This window comes from Anopheles aquasalis, chromosome 3 (genome assembly GCF_943734665.1).
Source record: "Anopheles aquasalis chromosome 3, idAnoAquaMG_Q_19, whole genome shotgun sequence".
Taxonomy (NCBI): Eukaryota; Metazoa; Arthropoda; class Insecta; order Diptera; family Culicidae; genus Anopheles; species Anopheles aquasalis.
Genome location: NC_064878.1, coordinates 7,228,097 through 7,247,500, shown reverse-complemented (window position 1 = coordinate 7,247,500; position 19,404 = coordinate 7,228,097). Strand labels below are relative to the sequence as shown.

Here is a 19,404-nt window from a genome sequence, read left to right as displayed (position 1 = left end):
TGAGCAGCGCTGCCAACTACACAACACGACCGTTGCCTACTTGTTTGCATGAGCTGCCCAAAGTGGATAAGTTGGCGCGTGGAGATGCTGCACCACAGGTCGTCCACGATCACTGGTAGCAACGCGCGCGAACGATCCACAGTCGTCCCCAGTAAGCCGCGCAACGCAACCGCGCACATATCGTTCGTTTCGCCGGAACACACCGCTCCGCTGAGTAGCCGGATGATGTCGGGCGTCGGTTTGATTTCGTGTACGTTTAGTGACCGCAGTGTGGCGTAGATACGATCAGTGAGTTCGGCCGCGCGCCGCAACACGCGATTATCCGTGGTGCCTAGGTACGCGATCGAAGCCAGACCGATGGCGTGGTGCAGTTTGCGGTTGTAGCGGGGCTTCGTCGACAGCAGAGTGAACAGTGCCGTCATACCCTGGTTGTGGCCGATGTAGAAGATCCGCGGCACGTTCGTCTCCAGCAGGATGTAGTCGATGATGGCGGCGATGTCGATCGTTCCGATTTCGTGGAAGCTGCCGGCGAGAACCAGAAAGTGCGCCCAGCACAGGTACCGTAAACTAAATTATCATTCCTTGGGATTGGGTCCGGTTCCGGTAGCACCGTAGCCTGTATTTTCCTCTGCTAAGCGCTTTTCATAAACTACAAAGAGGCGCCAACGCGGTCCCCGCCCGGGGCTGGTAAGACACCCGAAATCGCATTAAATCCTCATTATAGCCAAGGAAGCTTGGCTTGGCAGCCCTTGCCTTTACCCGAAAGCGAACACCCGGAATATTTTCCGGATGAAGAAGGTTTTCCAAGGTTTTTGGCAGCGAACCATAAATAAGCCAGGTGGTGGAAAAGGCGGTCCCCACCAAATTAGATTAACACGGGGCGAGGTGGCGGCCGCGCTAGTGTTTCGTGGTAATTCCATTTCAAACTCCGGATGTGCCATCCACTCTTTCGCTATTTGCTAGAAAGGCAGGCGGTGCAACGCGGGCTGATTATGGCTCGGGCCGTTTTGCGCAGACGATGGATGGAATTTAATCATCTTAAACATCTTTCAACAGGTTGGTGGCCGCGCGAGAGGGAGACAGAGTGGAGGACATTGGATATTAGCAAGGTATTGCACTCCACCGGCGAGCGATGCTACCCCGTTCGTAGTTTCGCGGTGAATCGCAGACTGCTGAGATTCGGTTTTGTTGCCCATTTATCATCTTTAGCCAAGCGGAAGCACTTTAATAATTCACTTCGCCTGCCGTTGCTATAGTTTCGTCGCAAGATTGCTGCTGATGCTGCTGCTAGAGGCGACAGGCCACCACGACTGACGGGCGCCAATGTCGTTGTCGCCGTGCCTGGCGCCATTGAGCGTCTGTGTTTCGTCTGGGATATGGAAATCAGGAAGTACCTCACCCTCCACCTTTAGGGAGGATATATTGCTATCTCCCCCTCGAGAAGCTCGCCTCTCTAGACGCCACTGGAGTCCGAAATGGGATTGAGCTTGGCGAGCATCTCCTCCACAAAATAGCCTGCTAACTGCTGCCCGAATGGCAACGCGAGCCAAAGCGTGTCTTGGCAAAATTAATTTAACTCTTAATTTCACATTATTTAATTCCCGGCGCCTTACTATGACAACAAGAGCAGAGCATCCAGACACTCTTGCAGTCGTCGTTGAAGGGTGTTTTTCGGGGGGAAAAAATATGGCCATTAATGAGAAGTCATTATTGGCGACACGGGATCCTTGCTTTTTGTTGGACATTCTTTACCATCCCCGGGCAGGGACAAACGTGCCCGGCATAATGAAGCTCGGGCAACCATTTTCAGGCTACGGAAGAGCTTTGCCAGAGCTGCTGCTTCCATGGTTGTAATGAGCTTACGATACATTAATTAGCTGGATTATGATAGATTGCTCAGATTGTAAGCTACAACATTAGTGAGGTTCGAGCTCCAACATTGTTGTTACATTGTAAACTGTAATCCCATTCGTGCTGTTAGGGTGTTACCGGAACAACGGGGTTCTCACAGTACGTAAGCAGAGAGATACGTACCGATGGAAGTAAAATTAAACTTCTAAATCATCAAAAAAGGTCGCTCAATGTGAAATCAGATTGATTTAAACACTTTCATTGGACCGGCAAAATGCACCAGCGAGATAGTTCCGTTGGTCGAGCACTGGATCACGAATTGTACTGCAATTACCTGAAATCCCAGAACTCGCTCTGTGCCACGGTTAGCTGTACGTTCTTGCGCGCGAACCGCGAACCACGCACGTTCGCCATCCACACATCGTAACCGGCATCGGCCAGTACGTAGGCGAGCCCATTCTCCGGTCCGATCACAACGAAATCGGCAGCCGTCGAGAAAGCCCCCGGAACCAGCAGCACCACCCCACGGAATGCTTTCGTTGGGCCAAAGCGTAACAGATTGTCACCGTCACTCGGGGCAGGATCACTGGCGTATTCTTCGGGGAACTGGTGTGGATCGGGAATGCGGTGCAGCTTCAGAATGTACCCATCCTTCGTCGTGAGGACGTGCTTCTCGATCGGATACTCAGCCGCTTCGACAAGCTCGATCTGGGGAACAAGACACACTTCACTCTCAGGCGCACTACGGATCCAACTGCCACGAACTTACGACTAAATCACGATCGTACTCAATCCGTGGTCGCTTCCATACTGTGGCCGGCGTAGTGATGGGTGGTTTTGGCACCGGTCCAACCCGATTGTCCACTGTAGCAGTCGAGTTGTCGACGACCAGTTGACCCTCAGCGAACCAATGCACCGAGAACAGCACTGTCCACCATAGCTGCAACCGGACACGTTGGGCCATGTTTCACTTTGTTTCCCTCCACGGTCGTCGAGCCTGCGGATCCAGCTGCTGATCCTCACGTCGCCGTTGACCGATGGTGACAGAATGGCGATACATCAAGGGGGGTAAGTTTAATAAAATGTCGAACAGCTCGCCATCGTCAGCTTGAATACTTCTTCGTCGCTTTACGTTCCGAGATCCGTTATCTGGTTGTTTCCAGCAGACTGAACACCTTAATTAGCATTTTGTGCTGTGGGTGGCTTCCAATGAGGAATGTGGGGTTGGTTCTGCAACAGTGGCGGCCTTCGGTTGACCAGCAGAACCCTTCAGGACCCCCCAGGACCCCCCCACTGTTACCCGGATGAACCAGATGTTTACTCAAATTGGCCATTCGGGACTATCATAATATATGAATTTGGGTGGATGAGTTGCCACGGTTCACGTGCCGCAATGGTTGCGAGGGTTAAATGTTTTGCTGAATTAGTAATGCCTTGCGGGAGTGTGGGATTTGTGGGTTTCCACAAGGGGTGGTTTGTGATTGTGGCGTTCGTTTGAGGTTGAATCGGGTTTTAATTCGTTGGATTCAGTCTAGCGCTGGGTAGCATATTTTGTGTGTATGATACGGGTCGATTGGGATGATAAAGTCGGATGTTGGGGTCCCCGGGGGTTAGTGAAATGTTGCAGCATGTGGCGATTATCTCAGGTCGAGTTCATGTTATCCTAGAACAGTCGTTGATTCATCAAGAAGAGTCATACAACATAGTAGGAAATGGACTTTTGTCTTTTCTAATTCTACATTTTCATCGAGCAAAACATGGCAGCCATTCGTTCTACTATTCACATGCGTATGTGTATGCGTATGATTGGTTCCTCGGATCAATTGGAGGTAATACAGGATCCTGTTGAACAGTATTTTGTCATAAGTTAGAATATAATGAGTTTTGATCTTTCTGGCAATAGAATTGGCTAAATTGTTCTGATTAGTTAAATATGAGCTTCTAACTATGTATCACTTACGGTTTGTTGCTCGAGATAGCTGATAGGATCTATTTGAAAACAACAATCAAGTGGTGCAATGTTATTCCCTAAAGAGACCAAAGCTTATACCATACGGTCCACGTATCGTTCCCTCGGTATAGTTCAATTTAATTATAAAACTTTACTTACAAAAGGACGCCTCACATACAGCATGTTTATCCCCGGAATGGCAAGCTCAGAAGGATTCCCGTGAGAATACTGATCTCCTCCTTGCTTTGGGTGTTTCGAGTAACCCAGCAGTCCTACTGGACCACCAATGCCAAATCTGTCTCTCGCCTGTCGATTGGGTTTCGATTCGGACGACCAAGGAGTACCTTCTAGCCACAGCTAGAACATCAGTTTGGATCCAACAAAAAGCTCCAAAAAGAACCGAACAATACCATCACTACGGTCAAAAAGGCCCATGACTCACACTGGAATGAAACAAATGGATTTTCCATTCCCACTTTCTCCGCGCCACCCTGTTGTTGGCGCTCTTTTTTTCCGGGCGCAAATTGCGATGAAAGGCAGTCGATCGCTGATTGATTGTTTGATTGGCTGAGTGTGTTCCGTGTAGCGGCAGAGATAACCGGAAAACCGGAAATCCCTTTTTTCCTGTTCGAAAAAATAGTAACCAGAGAAAAACGAAGAAATAACGCAAAGACAAAGGCGAAGCAATCTGTAACCTCGAAACGGTGTGCTTCGCGTGTACGGAGCTGCTCCAAAGAGAGAGAGAGAGAGAGTATGGTGTGCCTTTCATTAGGTTGATTGAACCATTCAGCGAATTTCCACGCGGATGGATTTGAATTCGACAAACCAACTGGTCAATGGTCTCGGTAGGAACCAGCAATCGGGAATGGCAATCACGGAGAAGAGCTACCGGTCTGTAATGATATTAAAAACCCTTCCCTTGGACGCCATTTGTAAGGTTGTAATTGCGAATTGACATTCGGTGTTGAAATGAAAGAGTAAAGCTGATAGGAGCAGTTTGTTTCCAAGTCGTACGGATGGCAAGGTACCATAGGACCATCAATCATTCGGTGCGAAACACTCAATTTCGATGTTGCAATTCTTGCTGCTCTCAGTGTGTCGGTGGGGACAAAGTGGTACGGAACCGTCCGTCTTTTTGATTTGGAGAAAGAACGATGGACAAACGAGACACTCAACACTGTTGGCGCAGCAGCTGCGCAGCAGCAGGGGTTTGGAAGAAGACCTTTTCCAATTGCAAAGCGTGATGGAACACTTAAATGAAGTCACTAAGCATAACAAAGCGGAAGGTCCATCGTCTGACTCGTGCTCCGACGCTCGGACAGTTTCTTCTTCACCAACGCGACGCCGCCACCGTGAATACTGCAAAAACAAAGTTGCGGCGAAAGTTTATCTGATTAGCATAATGGTTTGACGGAATTGTTATGCACAGTCATAACAGTCAGGTCAGTCGCCTTCATTCCAGCGTCACCGAAGCAGCTTCGAGTTTCCCCAATAATCGAAAGGAAATGGCTGGACAGCGAATGGATTGTCATTCGTTGTTCTTCGTCCTTTGGTTTCCTTCTCTACGATGTTATTTCGCCGCTGGTTTTGCCATTGTCCTTGCTGAAGCTGTTTTGTGGTTTTAGCCCGAAAGTGTTATGTGTCTTTGTTCGGTTCTCTTTGACGTAAAATTATTCAAATATTGGACACAGCGGTGGAACATCCACAAAAGGTTCATTCGTTGTTCTTTGCCTTATGCCGTCTTCCCTGTAAAGTGGCTGGAGACCAGAATCACTTCCATTAAAAACCATCGTCACCTGTCTTTTGCGAAAAGTTCTTTCGGCTGCTCGCTTCGGCTTAATTAGCATTAGGCTAATTAACACATAGTTAGGGGTTGGGTTGCCATCCAAAAACGATCTTTATTGGGATATCATTTCTTTTCTAGTAATTTATGTTATTTATTATATGGTATAACTAATTGGGCTCTATATACTTTTAAATATGAACATTTAATAGTGGATATTTAAAAACTATTGAAACATAGATTTGAAATACTTTATCTAAGTTTATCAGCAGTAGAGAACACCTCTATCCGCAAATTCTTCCCAAAAATAGAAACCAGAATGTTCTGAATGAAGCAAAGTGGTAAAACTCCAAAACAGGATGTATCAATTTGTGCGGCGATCGGTTCGATTAGTGCTAAATTGGTGTTCGTTGCCCAAAAACCAAAATGCCACCAAACCAAATCAAGTGCTGTGGTCGCGAACGAGTCACTCTAATGAAGTGGCACCCGATCCATTGGCTTGCCCGCTGGTTTGACCAACGGAGAGAATTCCAACCATTGTCCCGCTCTCCCCAAACGCTATTCCGGGACCACTTCCACCAGTATCATAACAGTAAAAACAGGATAATTTTCTCCGCTCTTGGAAAATATTTAAACTAACTATCGGCCAGCCTCGTAAACACGACCCTGCGTCGTCCAACCTCCTACAACCACCACCAACCCCGCCCCTTGCCGACAGCAAAAAGGGATGTAAAACGGTCACCCGTTTGATCCAATTTATGTATGCAAATTGTGTTTGTCCCGATTCGTTATCGGTAGTTCAGTAGGTGGCCTGCGGGATGACACTCACGGATCTCGGCTTCTCGCATTTTGCGTTTATCGTTAGCGTAAGGGGTGCAGGGTCAGGAAGTGAGGGGGGCTGGGCGGTGAGGTCGTCCAGTTTGTGTCGATGTCGATCTAGTTGTCGTGATCCTATTATGCTCGGGTGCGTAAAACACGACATCCCGGGGCCGGCATCACACATCTCTCGGCAGCTCGGTCCTTTCGCATGCCCAAAAGGATACTGATACTGACCACGCGATTCCGCTCGCCCGTGGGTCCGGAAAAGCCAACCCGCCGGCAATCCGGCGTGTGTAAATTAATTCATTCCTCGTTGCGTTCTGGCGGTCGAGCGGAAGGGAGCAATCGCGGGGGGAGAGGAGGTTTGTCGCGGTCGGACCCGGCACTCGGAAGGGCCCGCTCGGCTTACATTATGTATCCCGATGTAAATTAAAATCAAATTACGGTTTATTATCGTATATAATTGATTTTAATACCCAGCCAACCGTTCCTTCCCGTTGGCGATGTCTTCCGCTGGTGGATGTGGACTCAATACGGTGGCCAGTTATTCCACCCGGTGCGGCATAACTATGCCCGGGGGGGAGGGATTTTTGGGGGAAATCGGTTTCCGATGGCCGATGTGTGGTGTACCACTGCGCTGCCGGCTGTGGTAGCTGCTCTCGAGGGCAGTTCCAGTCCCTGCAAAACGGCATTCGCGAAGAGGAACGGTTGGCGGACACATTCGTGGTGGACTGTGTGCTCAGGCTCTTAATGATCTTCTGCTTTTGCCCCGATGAAATGTGCACAGGGTGTACCCCGGTTTTGTGAAAGGAAGTATTTTAGTTAATCGTCATATATTTAACAAGGGTTTTTTGGGTAAAAAAGGCTCATTTTTGTCAATTTTTGGCAAAGAAACCATCCAACTGATTTTTTTTTTCAAGAGAATGTGATAATGTTCTACAACTTTTCAAGAATATTTGATTCTATTTTGGAGAAGATTTATTAAAACCATCATTTATGTCATCAAATTTAGGAAGACGTGTCTTGGAAAGCGTTTCTTTCTTATCACATGATGGTGCCGTATTGATCAATGATCAAACCGAGTTCGTCGCTTAAAAGTACAAATCTTTTGGTTCGAACCAGCAATTGTGCCTATCGTAGCTGCTTGATGGGTTATCAGAAAAATATAAACCAATATTCTTTTCATAGATTATTAGTTTATCCAAGTAGAACCGCTGAGTTTTTGGTGTATTGTCAATTTTTCGATTTTTGGCAGCGGTTTGAAGTTGAAGAAGTGATCAATATAAAAAAATAAACATTTTTCAACTAATGTACTAATACTTTTGTTATCAATGTTCAATCATCATCGTCCTGAATTGGTTGTGAATTCAATGGTCCACGTCGATTCGATTTGAAAAAGAAAAACCCCACAAAATACGAAACACTCGCATCAAACTGTCGCCGCGAGTCAAACGCCATCTGTCACCCTGTCCCATGCGCTCCAGCAATCAGCACCAGTTCCCGGCGGTAGTCCAGCGCGAATTTACAGCCGTGGAACGGGCAGCATAGCGTCCACTCTCTGCGCTATGTACGCCGCCGTGTTACCGATTTGTGCAGTCGAAGCACTATTTATGTAGCGGATAATCGCTCCCGTTGATTTATGTATTATGACATCTGTCCGGATTTGGTTGGGCAAATTGGAAGTAGGTCAGTTTACGACTACCGCTCTTCCACTTCCCCGGTACTCCCGGTATGTGTATGTGGTCGCAGGTCATTATGGCATTCGTGCGGGTGGGTGGACGACGTAGGTCAAGAGTCAGCGATTGACACGAACGGGAATTAATTGCTCGGCAAAGTCGCGTGTTCGCGTGTGCGACCGAGCGTGCCTCGGACAACATGTGCTGCCAGCTTAGGGCGTCGTTACTTGGGCGATACATGGTAAGCGTGGTCGTGGCCGTTCACCTGCACGTTGCTGCACTGGCCGCTGGATTCTGGGAGCGAAAGTCGGTGCTGTGTTAATCAGCGTGGTCGTCGGCAAGCAGTGGCAACTGAGGTGCAAAATGAATATTTATGTGACACTCGAATGAGAGAGTGTATTAAGAGAACCTGCCGCCTCCTGGCCATTTTTGGGAGGCCGGATTGGCTTAAAATTGGCCACCAATAGGCCTGATGCCAGGACATGGCGCAATCCACCGCGGAAACGGCTGCTTTAACGAAATAATCATTTAAGCATATGATTATTTATCGATTGCAATGCAAATGAGGCAGTCAGGAAAATGGAGGAAGGTTGCACCGGGGGCGAGACAAAAAAAAGCGAGTCAATGAGAAAACATAAAAGGAAAGTTAAGCGCGCGAATCTCACTTCGCTGATCATTTTCGATTATCGCAAAGGGGGCATTTTCCATCGATGCCAATCGATGGCATTTTATCGACGGCGAAAGGTATTTTTATCCACTTCATTACGCAAAAGCCGCTTAAAAGCCATTACCATCGAGCACCTCGCTCGCCACTACCGCCTGTTAGGTTCTCTTGCTCTGGATCACCATTTTACAGCCCAGCGCAGTCCACAATGGTGCGACCATTCCCCGGTGTATATCGGTGCGATGGAACAATAAAATCATTCCGCACAACGAACCTTCATTTTGCAACATGCGCTGCGGCGCGTTTGGGTCCCGGTAATGTATGCAATGTGTGCACGGTTCGGAACCCCCCCCACCCGGCAGCACTCGGGGTCGGGAAACAGTGAAACAATGCAGTTTGTGCAACGCCAGGACCTGAAAATCACCCCCCAGCCCCCTCTCTTTACAATGAAAATAAAGGTCCAATTGCATTTTCGTTGATTGCGCTCGGACCTCTCGTCAAATCACGGAATGGCGTCGCGTCGAGGGCTGCTGGTGCCCCCACGCCCGGGGACTGGAAATGTAAAACGCTAATTGATAAGTTATTTGCTTTTAATTAAATCCCCTTGGCAAACCCGGGGACCACCACCATTCCTTTCGTAGATAATTGAACTCGTGCTTGTTACAATCAGCATGTTGTTGATTGGCAACCTACCACCCCTGTTTGCGTGCTTTGTACGAGACTGATTGTTGGATGCTGCGGGTGATGTCCTAAAAACGCGCAACCATTTCGCAACCACTCTACTGGCCCCCAGAATGGAACGATTATCTGATTTATTGCATTTTAAATGGACTACAAGCGCGGGAGGGGCAGGGGCTTTTGGGGGACTTGCATAGCTGGAACGAAGCGACAAACAAAGCGACAGACCACTCAACATCACTCCGAGGCGGTGCGGTGCAAAACACCAAACGACCAAACGGCCTCTGGTGAGCGAGAGAGGCAGGCTGATAATATAAAATGGCGTGGTAAAATATTGGGACGACCGTGTTTATGGTGGTGCAGGTCATAAAGCGAGTGAGTGGAGGATGACCGGGACTCGGGGGTGGGGGTGAAAAAAGGATTAACAACCGGAGCGAAAATTTACGATCCTCCTCTTTTGCGGCCGCAAGAGAACCGGGGACCGGGAAGGGAAGATGATGGTGCTTTATGATGTGTGTATTTGTGTTAGGAGCGAGAATTGGCCCCTGGCTCCCACTAAGTCATTCAACCCCCTTCCCCCCATCAACCCTCCCTCATCTGCTCTACACACCAACTCCTATTCTTTCTATTCCTCCCTTAATTGCAGTTGCAGTTGCTAGGACCACCAACGTGAGGGGGTGTGTGGGAGAGAGAGAGATAATTTGAGGCAAAAAGTGCACCAGATCAAACCCCATAAATAACTCGAACTAAAAGGGGGTGGTTACGAGGGTGAATGAGAATGATGAGCTGCAGCTTTTGGAATAAATGTAAAATGGTTTCGCATCAGCAGCACGAACACCATGTTCGACCGACCGACCGAATGACGTGCCAAACGTGTATGAAACGTTAGTGAGAGCAGAGTGAGTGCGACTTTAGTTCAGGGCGCTCCAATAATGCAATGCGAGTACCGCCATATCAGTGGTGGTGGGGATGCGCATACCCATCCTCGAAGCCCCAAACAATCATGCATTATTTATTTCACTTTACATTTATTTACCGAACGTCTTAGCGGTATACTCTGTTGGTGTGCGTCTGTGAGACTATTTTGGGGGTGGCTCGTCTGCGGAATCGTCCGGAAAGGGCAGGGTGCAGGCTGGTAACGAGCTGTGAATGGTGGCGTGCTGGTCTTGAGATGTGAAAATAGAAATAGACAAAAAGAAAAAGGAGGCTGGAGTAGAAGAAGAAGGACGAGAGTTGCTTGGGGTCTCTCGATGATGCTTGAAGTTGTTTCGTCGGTATACCTTTCGAGCTTTTGGGTTGGGGGAGGTTTCGACGTTGCGCCTTACCGCCATTACCTTTCATTGCCAATGCTGATCATCATATAAATACTCCACTCAGCCTCACATTCCTGAGCAGGGTAGTTGTTGCAGTGTACACGGGGGGGAAGGCATCCATATGTATGAAGCTACCAGCCAAGCGTGGCGGTGAATGGAACTTCTACCGCGTGCAGATCTCAAGGAATCTGTCCTCGGAATAAAAAGTTCTTCTTTGAGATTCTTTGCATTTTTTCTCTCAGTTGTCTTCCACTTTCTTTCGCTAACGAAGCTTCTAATTTCAATCTCGCATCACTCGAGTTTGGTTTTGTGAAGATCTTCGGTCGGTCTTCTGTGGTCTTGCAAGCAGACAATAAGCATCTCATTTCCATACGTCAGCATTGCCGCTCTCTGTACGGCCGCTCATCGTTCGGTGGAGTCGGAATTCTGCAAAACTATTTGCTGTGAATGCGTACTCTGCGCCAGTTTGGCGGAGTTTCTGCATCATGTTAATCAAGTTCCTTCCGGAAGTGTCCCTGTTGCAGCAAGACGCTATACAGTCGTCAGTGGTACGCCAGTGGACGACATGGAATGTCTTCCTTGCGCCTTTATGACGTGATTCTTCTAAGTGATTCCACTTAGCCAACCGGCCAGCCCACGTAATATTACTCGACTTCGCTCGCCCTTTTTTCCTAAGTATTTGAGCCGCCGCGCCCGTGGTCTCGCTTTCGGAAAGGGTTGAAATGGCGCCTTCGAATCACTTTGCCAACCGGTTTTCGGACGATCTAGCCACCGTACCTCCCCCTTTTTTCCCTTCTTCGCTCGAGTGCTTTCGTTCTTTTCTTTTTCCATAGAAAAGCCTAGCAATGGTCCGAGAGGCCCCGGGACCGCTGGCGGTCCGTATGCCATTCTTTTCCGCTCCCGGCATTGGGTTGGGGCCCTGAAGCAGGGTTTGGGGCCGATGCCCATAATCGTTTGTTACACTTCAGTGCGTACGGTTCTCGTTATTGAAATTGGATCATCCTTTTCATTACGGTATGGTGGGGGTGGCGCACAAGGAACACGGCAACCAGTCAAGTGGAAGCGAGACAGAAGGACAGAACCGTCAGCCTGTCTGCCTAGTGTCTCTAGTGTCATGGTGGGCGCGTGGTCCCTTCGGCGGGAAACTGAGCTCCCGTTGTACCGAGTTGTACCGAACAAACTTCATTGGCTTCGAAGAATGGAATGGAACAGCAAAGTGGTGGTGGTGGTGCCTCGTAGGCAGTATTTGGACAAGTTGTTTTGCCCGGCTGGCTTGCACGAAGCTTGGGCAAATAATCCTTTGCGACGGTGTCAGTGCCCGTTTCAAGCAATCCTTTGCCTCCATTCGGTCTTTTTGTTCAGGGCGTTTTGTTACAAAATATGATGACGATGACGTTGGCGACGACGAGTTGATTCCACGAAGATGATGGGTCGGTATTGCGTTTGCTTTCGTTCACCATTTCATTTTCGTGGTTTGCAAAGCATAATTACAACACGGTCTCTTCCATTCCCACGATCAGTTCCTTGCCAGCATTTGTTGTTATTGTTTTGCGCGCAATTCGCTTGAGGTCACAGTCTTTCGAGTCTCGCTTTAAACGCGAAGCGCAAAGCGAGTAAAGGGCGCGCGCTCGCGCGAGAAGCAAAACAAAAACCTTTGATTGCACCGCCCTAATGTCTCCATTTCGACCCGTTTGCTCCTGGGTGCTACTGGCTAGCTAGATTTGCATAAAACACCGAATCGCACTCGTGGCCGTGGCGAGTTTTTGGAGGGTTTGATTGAATCGCGCTGTAGAAGTACTTCTTCTTTGCACTTGAAGAAAGCACTTAATAGTGTTTGCTCCCGTGCCTCTCACTTTTTGGTTCTGTGATTCCGGATCCGCACGATGCCAGAGGATGCCACTGCTCCCCGATAGCGGACACTTTGATGATCACTTTTCGTTTGTGCGAAAGCCGAGTCGAGTCGAGTGGAGAGTAAACAACAGTTTGGCGTCTAAAAGCAATCCCTTTCCAACGAGAGCCAACAAGAGTCGATGTTTACAAAGAGAAGCAGTAGCTGCTTGATAATGTTTCAAAAATTTCACATAAAAGGCGTGTAGCGATGTCATGTGGAAACATTTACCTCCCTTCCCCGGTTTTTATGCTATTCAAATGTGGTTCGATACGATGACGTTGGCGATGGCAATTCATTGACTGATGAAACAAACATTGCAACTAGCATACTAATCAATTAGCCCGTCCAGCGGACACAGCAGTCCGTCGATCTGTGTTTGACATGGCAAGCACACACAGGCACAAGCTCACAAATACAAATGGGCTCCGGTTTATCGGCATCGGGGTCCTATTGACGCAGCTGTCGCAGCTCATGTTGTAGCTCATTTTTAGTCAGTCAATGGTTCTAATTAACTTTCCCCTGCAAGGGGGGCCGTTCTGTCAGGGGCCACTCAATCCCCTCTGGTCTCCTCCCGTTCACTCCCACTGGCCGGCATTCTATTTACGGTGAAAGAACCGAATAATATGATTAATTAATTGCACCAGCACTCGAGCGCGATTGGCCACGACAGGGAAGGACGGCAGCGCAGCGATGAACGAGAGATTATGAGACCACTGCTGGGCGCCTCCATCGCACACATACACAAACACACATTGTTTTCCCTCCACAGCGAGGGAGGTAAACGGAAGAAGAGAAGAGAAAAAAACGAGTATGAGAATGGCCATTGATTAGTTCCATTATTGTCACAAGTCACGGTGCGTTCGACCGATGGGCCCGCATGTGCCGTCCTGGCGTGCTGGCATGCTGGGTCCTGGCGTGCTGGCCCCCCTTTTTTTTTTTTATCCGGACCGATCCGTCCGACCGACCGACTGATCGTCACCGGCATGAAGCACGTTGAAAGCAGCAGCAAAAAAAAAGACAAAAACTCCCGGATCAATTCGTACTCAAACAGTGCTCTCGATAGGGGGCCGCCATGCGCCACGCTGTTGGCACGCGGCAATGGCTCGCCAGCTCGTCGAAGCCTATAAATCTGGTGCTAGATGGCGGGAGGATAATTGAGATTTTTGGCGATTCGTTCACGCGCGGGATAGATCTAATCGAGTGGGTCGGGCGGCTCAAATATGGGCGTTCGCTCGCTCGGTGGTCGCTTTGTTCTATCAAGCTGAGGGGAGCTAATATTTGCATAATGATGAGCTAGAAAATGGGCCACCATAATGCATGCTTTGGTGTGTACGAACTAGTTTCGACGGTATTTTCTAAAGGTTATAAAGCATCGAAAAACAAACGCACAAAAATGACTTTTCATCCACGGTTCTTGTGCAAATTGGGTGTTGCGTTCGAATCCGGTTCAGGTCTGGAAACTCACCACTAATGCCTGGCTCAGTCAGAACATTAAGCATAGCGACGGCATGAATTAAATGCAAAAGGACAACAAACCACTCGAAGGGATAGTACCATTCCGTACTATCAGTTCAGCAACAACCGCGTTTTCCCCTCTTCGGGAAAAAGGGAGTGAAATACGCGAACGAAAAGAGGAGAAAACCGTGCGCCTCCATCGTGTTCGTTCGTTCGGAATCGGGTTTTCTTTGTTCGGGCTGTGCTGTCAGTGCGCGTTGATGCTGTCAGCTGGCGACTGTCTGTCGTTGTGCTTCCGTTCCGTTTTCCTCAATCGTGTCTTTGTTCGCGTTCATGCTGGTTGGTCTTTGGTCGGTACTAGATTTTGTTTTATGATTTTTACGAGTATTTTTTTTTGTTTTGAAAACACATTTTATGAGTTTTACAATATTTGTTGTTTGCTTTGAATGCTTTACCTATAGCTCGCTCGCCTAAAATCGATGTTTTTTTACTTAGTTTTCTTCGTACAATTCAATCTCTAGTCTTCTTGCCGATTGTCCATTCAATAAATTCATATATTCCTCCCCGCATCTAATGCCTCTACTTGCCCCCTTCTCCTACTGATACACCATAAACGATTTGCGGATTGATCGTGACGACGGACAATTTAGAGAGCACCAAGCAAAACGGAAATGGCCTGACCGCGCTCGCCTCTAGCACTAGCTGCGAGCGACTTTTCATTAAAGTTGATAAATGATAACGAACGAAAGGAAAGGAAAACGCACAACCAACACCCAGGGGGGGGGGGGGGGTAAACCAGCCACCCCACGGGATGGAGAGTGAAAAACAACAGGCTGCAACTCACTATCATCGGCCATCGCGGCTCTCATGCCCGGTGCTGGCCACCAGCGGCCAGGACTCGTAATCGCTCGCTCGTGAAGCGGGATAATAATTCGATGTGAAAAATGGGCCAACACCATGGGAAGGGAAGTAGGCAAGACGAGAGACGAGGGTAAAGAAAATTGTTTTGTTTTGCCTTTTTTCCCCCCTCCCGGTTTCACGCCACACGATAGCCGCTGGTCAGAAGTGGAAAGTCATGGTGTGGACCTGGTGGTTGGTTTGGCTTTTTGCTGTTACCGACAGGCCGCTGGCCCCGCTGGCTGCTGACGCGCGGTGGCCGTTGTGGCGGAAGTGTTTCACATTTTGATGAATAGAATGGACGGCGGGCGCCATTGGTCGTTGGTGGCCAGAACTGGGACAGAACTGGGTGCAATTGAATTTTGACCGCGTCGCTTTGTGTATGTGGGCGGTCTGTGTAAAACCGAAACACGTAAATGCTAATGGTTCGTTGTTTGAGCAGAAAGGAAAACAGTTTCTACAGCGACGTCAAACACGTGAGTTAATGAGTGTTTACGGTTTAGCATTAAAGTCGAGTCGATTTATAATGATCGTCATAAACAAAGTGTTACTTCCGGCCAACCACCGAGACACGGAGGTCCTTGCTAGGCGCCTTGCTTTCTTATGGTTTCTTAGGATCGAGTTTGGTTGCACTTAGTGCCAGTCCAACCGGGGGGAGGCAACAAAACCGGGAAGTTTATGAAGTCCTCTATTTTACATTTCCATCAACCGATGCTGCTGCTGCTGCTGCTGCGCGTGAGTAACGGTCGCGGACGTTGTGGCGAGGTCTTTCTTGGTATTTTCTCACCATCAACCGCTGCCCGTTTCTCGGGAGCGTTGAAGGAATTTCCAATCCGCTCCGAGTAGCAATAAAGTCCACCATCGCGGGACGCCCAACTCCTACTCCAGGGCTATCCATTAAATTTAAAACGAGATTATGGCCGTTGCATGGTTGGCGTGAATGGAAATAAAAGAACAAAAAATAAAGGGATTGAAAAAGCAAAAATGGAAAATGGATGCAGAGGCAAGCAGCAAACTCACCGACCGATGGCGGCCGTTTAAAACCCATTTTCCGGTTTTTCATTGTGTTTTTTTTTCTCTCCTTTCTCATGGAAGGACGTGCGCGCGCGCGCCCCGGAACGCGCCATAAATCGTGCGCTACTTTAGCCTGACAAATTCCACGAACGCCAAACCATAGATTAACATATAATGTGTGCGTTGTTTGTGCGCGCGAGTGAGGTCATAGGCAACAACAAACGGTGGTAGAGCACCTAACTTCAGTTTTCAAAGGCCGCTTAACTCACGAGGAACACCTGGGAGGGGCTCGAGAGCGATGGTTAGGGCCGGTTTTTGTCTGCTAACTCGTGGAATGTTTAAGGTAAAGCAAGAGTAGCGTGGAAGATAATTAAACGATGAGACACGTGCAGTTCTGACGACTATTCGCACCGTTCACTGTTAGGGTGTTGGGGTTTACACTTTTTGTTGCCATTATGGCGTTGTAAACTGACTTTCTTATTGGATTTTAGTCGTGAAAGGATCTATTTCTTGGTTTCATTTCATTCTTTGTCGTTGCGTTACTTGCTTGGGGGTCGCGTGAACTCGCAGTAAACATTATATTCTAGAACAAATACTCATGTTAAGCAACACAGAAATCCATCTCTCTCTTGTTGTTAATCAAAAAACGTGGCAGAATTACAAGTATCCTTCTTGTTAAGTCGCAACGCTTAAAGTAAATTCCACATTCTTTTGTCACTTATACCCGGCAATTAGAAGTCATTCACCTTGTGAGAGGTTACCCCCTGACAGTAACAGTGTCTTCGAGATAAAGTACTATCCTGCTTATCATCTACCGAGTAGCACTGCTCAACCTCCTTTCGAGAAGGTCGCAATATGGTCCGGGACCCTAATAAGCAACTTCTTCGCCTTTTGCCAACTTCAAACGAGAACGGCGACCGAAGAATGCATCCTTCCCGGGATCCCGTAGCTCCCATAGAATGTCCTGGATGCCAACCCGCAACGAGGCTGCGGCTGAATAGCGCGAACTTTATCTCACTTCGCCGTAGGTGGTGACAGTGCCGCAAGGCAACGTACAAGGGACTAGAACGGTTCGGTTGAGGTTGAGGATTGTCAGCGCAACTGGATGACTGGATGGGCGACGTGGCGCTTCCGACCTTCTGCAACTTCTAATGAATTTGTCGTAGAAGGGAACGAGGACCGCGATCGATAAGCACGATGGATCGACGACGCCGAACGATGACGGTTTGAGTTGAAGTTGAATTTGTTTGCGGTTGCGGAATGTCCCATTGGCCTAACCGTATGGTGGGATAAGGGGTTCCGGAATCGCCTTGAGAGCGAGACCGAGAGCTGACAAAACTCTTCGCTGCCCTGCAAGAACAGCTGGTGACAATAGGAGTGTCGCTTGGCCATCATTGCACCACTAGGTCGAATGGACGAAAGAACTTCCTTAATGCAATTATCTTGTCCACAGCGTCCGCAACACACACCCACACACCCACTCGTGGGTATCCTCGTCTCCATCATCGGTCTGAAGTGGATCGGAAGTGATTCGATTGCAGTCCTCCATGTTCTCCTCACCACTATTGGGAGGACACTCCATGTGGGCACGTCCGTACCCAGGGTTGTTGTGTTGTTGTGTGCGATGACATCGCTGTGTCCGGCCGTTTGATGGGCCGTTGGAGATTGGAGATATGGCAACATATCGATAAATCAGTGCTGGCACTGATGCCAGTAGACGGTACGTGGTACGTGTTTATGCCCTTGCCCGTCGTTCGCAGTTGCTCTTTCTCGATGAGCGAAAAACACTCGATACAGGATGTGTGGGTTCATGGGAGTGTCATCAGCTGTCAGATGCATCTCGAAGGGAGATTGGTTGGTTTGGAGCGTCTGCATGATGACAGTATTGGGAGAGGTTATGTTCGAATCGATATTTGGACGTAGTGGCCGAGGAATTTCATTAGAACCCTTATGGAAAAGCCCATCCTGCTTATTCTCGCAAAATTCCTCCAACTAAACAAGATATTACAGGGAATCTCTTCGCTCGATAGATCGGTTGCGATGGTGTTTGAGTTTAATTAATTGAATATATCCCAATCGAGCACCTTGAAAGCAGAGGGGAAGAGGCGTAAAGATGCGTTCAATCAATCCCACCAAACCCTTCCGCTCGATAGCGTTCTGAGGCGTGGATTAATTATTCATCTAGACCATTGTTTGCCATTTAGCAGGCCACGATTGGCTCGGCACAGCAGGAAGCACGCAGCACGCAGGATATCCTACCGGACGGTGGTGGATCATCATCTAGCGTGGACTCGCGGTTTGTAATCGCTAACGGTAAGGCTTCTCGCTTCCCCGTTTGAATCCCTCGTCACTTCCGACGGTCGTTAATGGGTTGCCCCTTGCGGTAAGTGGCATTTCGGTTCGGTTGCCGCGTTGCTATAATTACCATTCTTCAAACAATCCAGGGCCTACTTCCTTCCGTACTATTCCACTCAATCGGTCTACTTCATGACGGTGCCTATCCCTATACAGGACAGGTAAATACACTCTCGAGACTCTCGAGTAGCATCGCCCTTTCCGTGACTATCTTCTTTATCGGACCATCTTCATGACCGTTCGGTCGTCGTTGGAAGTTGTCTTTTCTTTTTCTGTAACTTGCGACCGCCACAAAAGGTCGAGGTTCGTTCTCCGTTGCTGCCATCACCGTGCAAGGTACCATAAACAATGCAGACAAACATCACCCAGGTGTACCGTGTGTTTTCGGTATTGTCTTGGGCGCCTGCAAGGGACGGACTCAAGTAGCTAGCAAGCACTAGTAGTGGGGTATTAGAACCTGCTGCCGCCTACGGGTTTATTGTGACCGTGACCGAACACTGGCAGAAGAGATCTGCCGGCCTCCCCAAAAGTAAATGAGACAACCGAGACTCATTGCTCGAGGCCTCGGTGCGGCAATAACCCCTCACAACGAATTCGCTCCTCCTTCAGGCAAGCAGGAGGATTATTTACTACAGCCTACCATTACCAGATACGGGGGGGCCGATAAGGAGAAAGATACGTAGGAGGGCGCGAGGCAAAGTTTCACCGGAAAACTGGAACCACGGTCCGCAACATTACGAACCTGTCGGCGGTCTTATCGGCCTGTTACCATCGAACGCCAAAGATCCTTACGATCCGACAGTGCCCCGGCTTCAAATGCGTCCGTCGAATGGAGGTACAATATCGAGGAACTCGTTTTATTGTGCCCACGAGTGCCACACGCGCGCCCTGAGTGGAGTGAAGCGACGGAACGGAACGAAAAAAGGGAACGGATGGGAGGGGAAAATTCCTTTTGTACCATCAGATCGGCTGGTACCGATCGGCTTGCGTGCTTGCGTGAGAAGGAAACACGCCCAACCCGGCCCAGCCACACAACAATTTACTTTCAATTGTTACA

General features: G+C 48.7%; 1 protein-coding gene across 1 annotated transcript in view; it reads right to left on the bottom strand.

Moving 5' to 3' along the window:
- LOC126579175 (lipase 3-like) overlaps positions 1 to 2,815 on the bottom strand; it is a 3,205-nt gene extending 390 nt beyond the window's left edge. Inside the window, exons 1-3 of the mRNA XM_050242531.1 lie at positions 2,621 to 2,815; positions 2,186 to 2,559; positions 41 to 522 (exon numbers count right to left, since the gene is read on the bottom strand). Of these exons, the coding sequence (XP_050098488.1) occupies positions 41 to 522; positions 2,186 to 2,559; positions 2,621 to 2,815 (1,051 nt within the window). The remainder of the gene's footprint in view (positions 1 to 40; positions 523 to 2,185; positions 2,560 to 2,620) is intronic.
- Between the last annotated feature and the right edge of the window lie 16,589 nt (positions 2,816 to 19,404).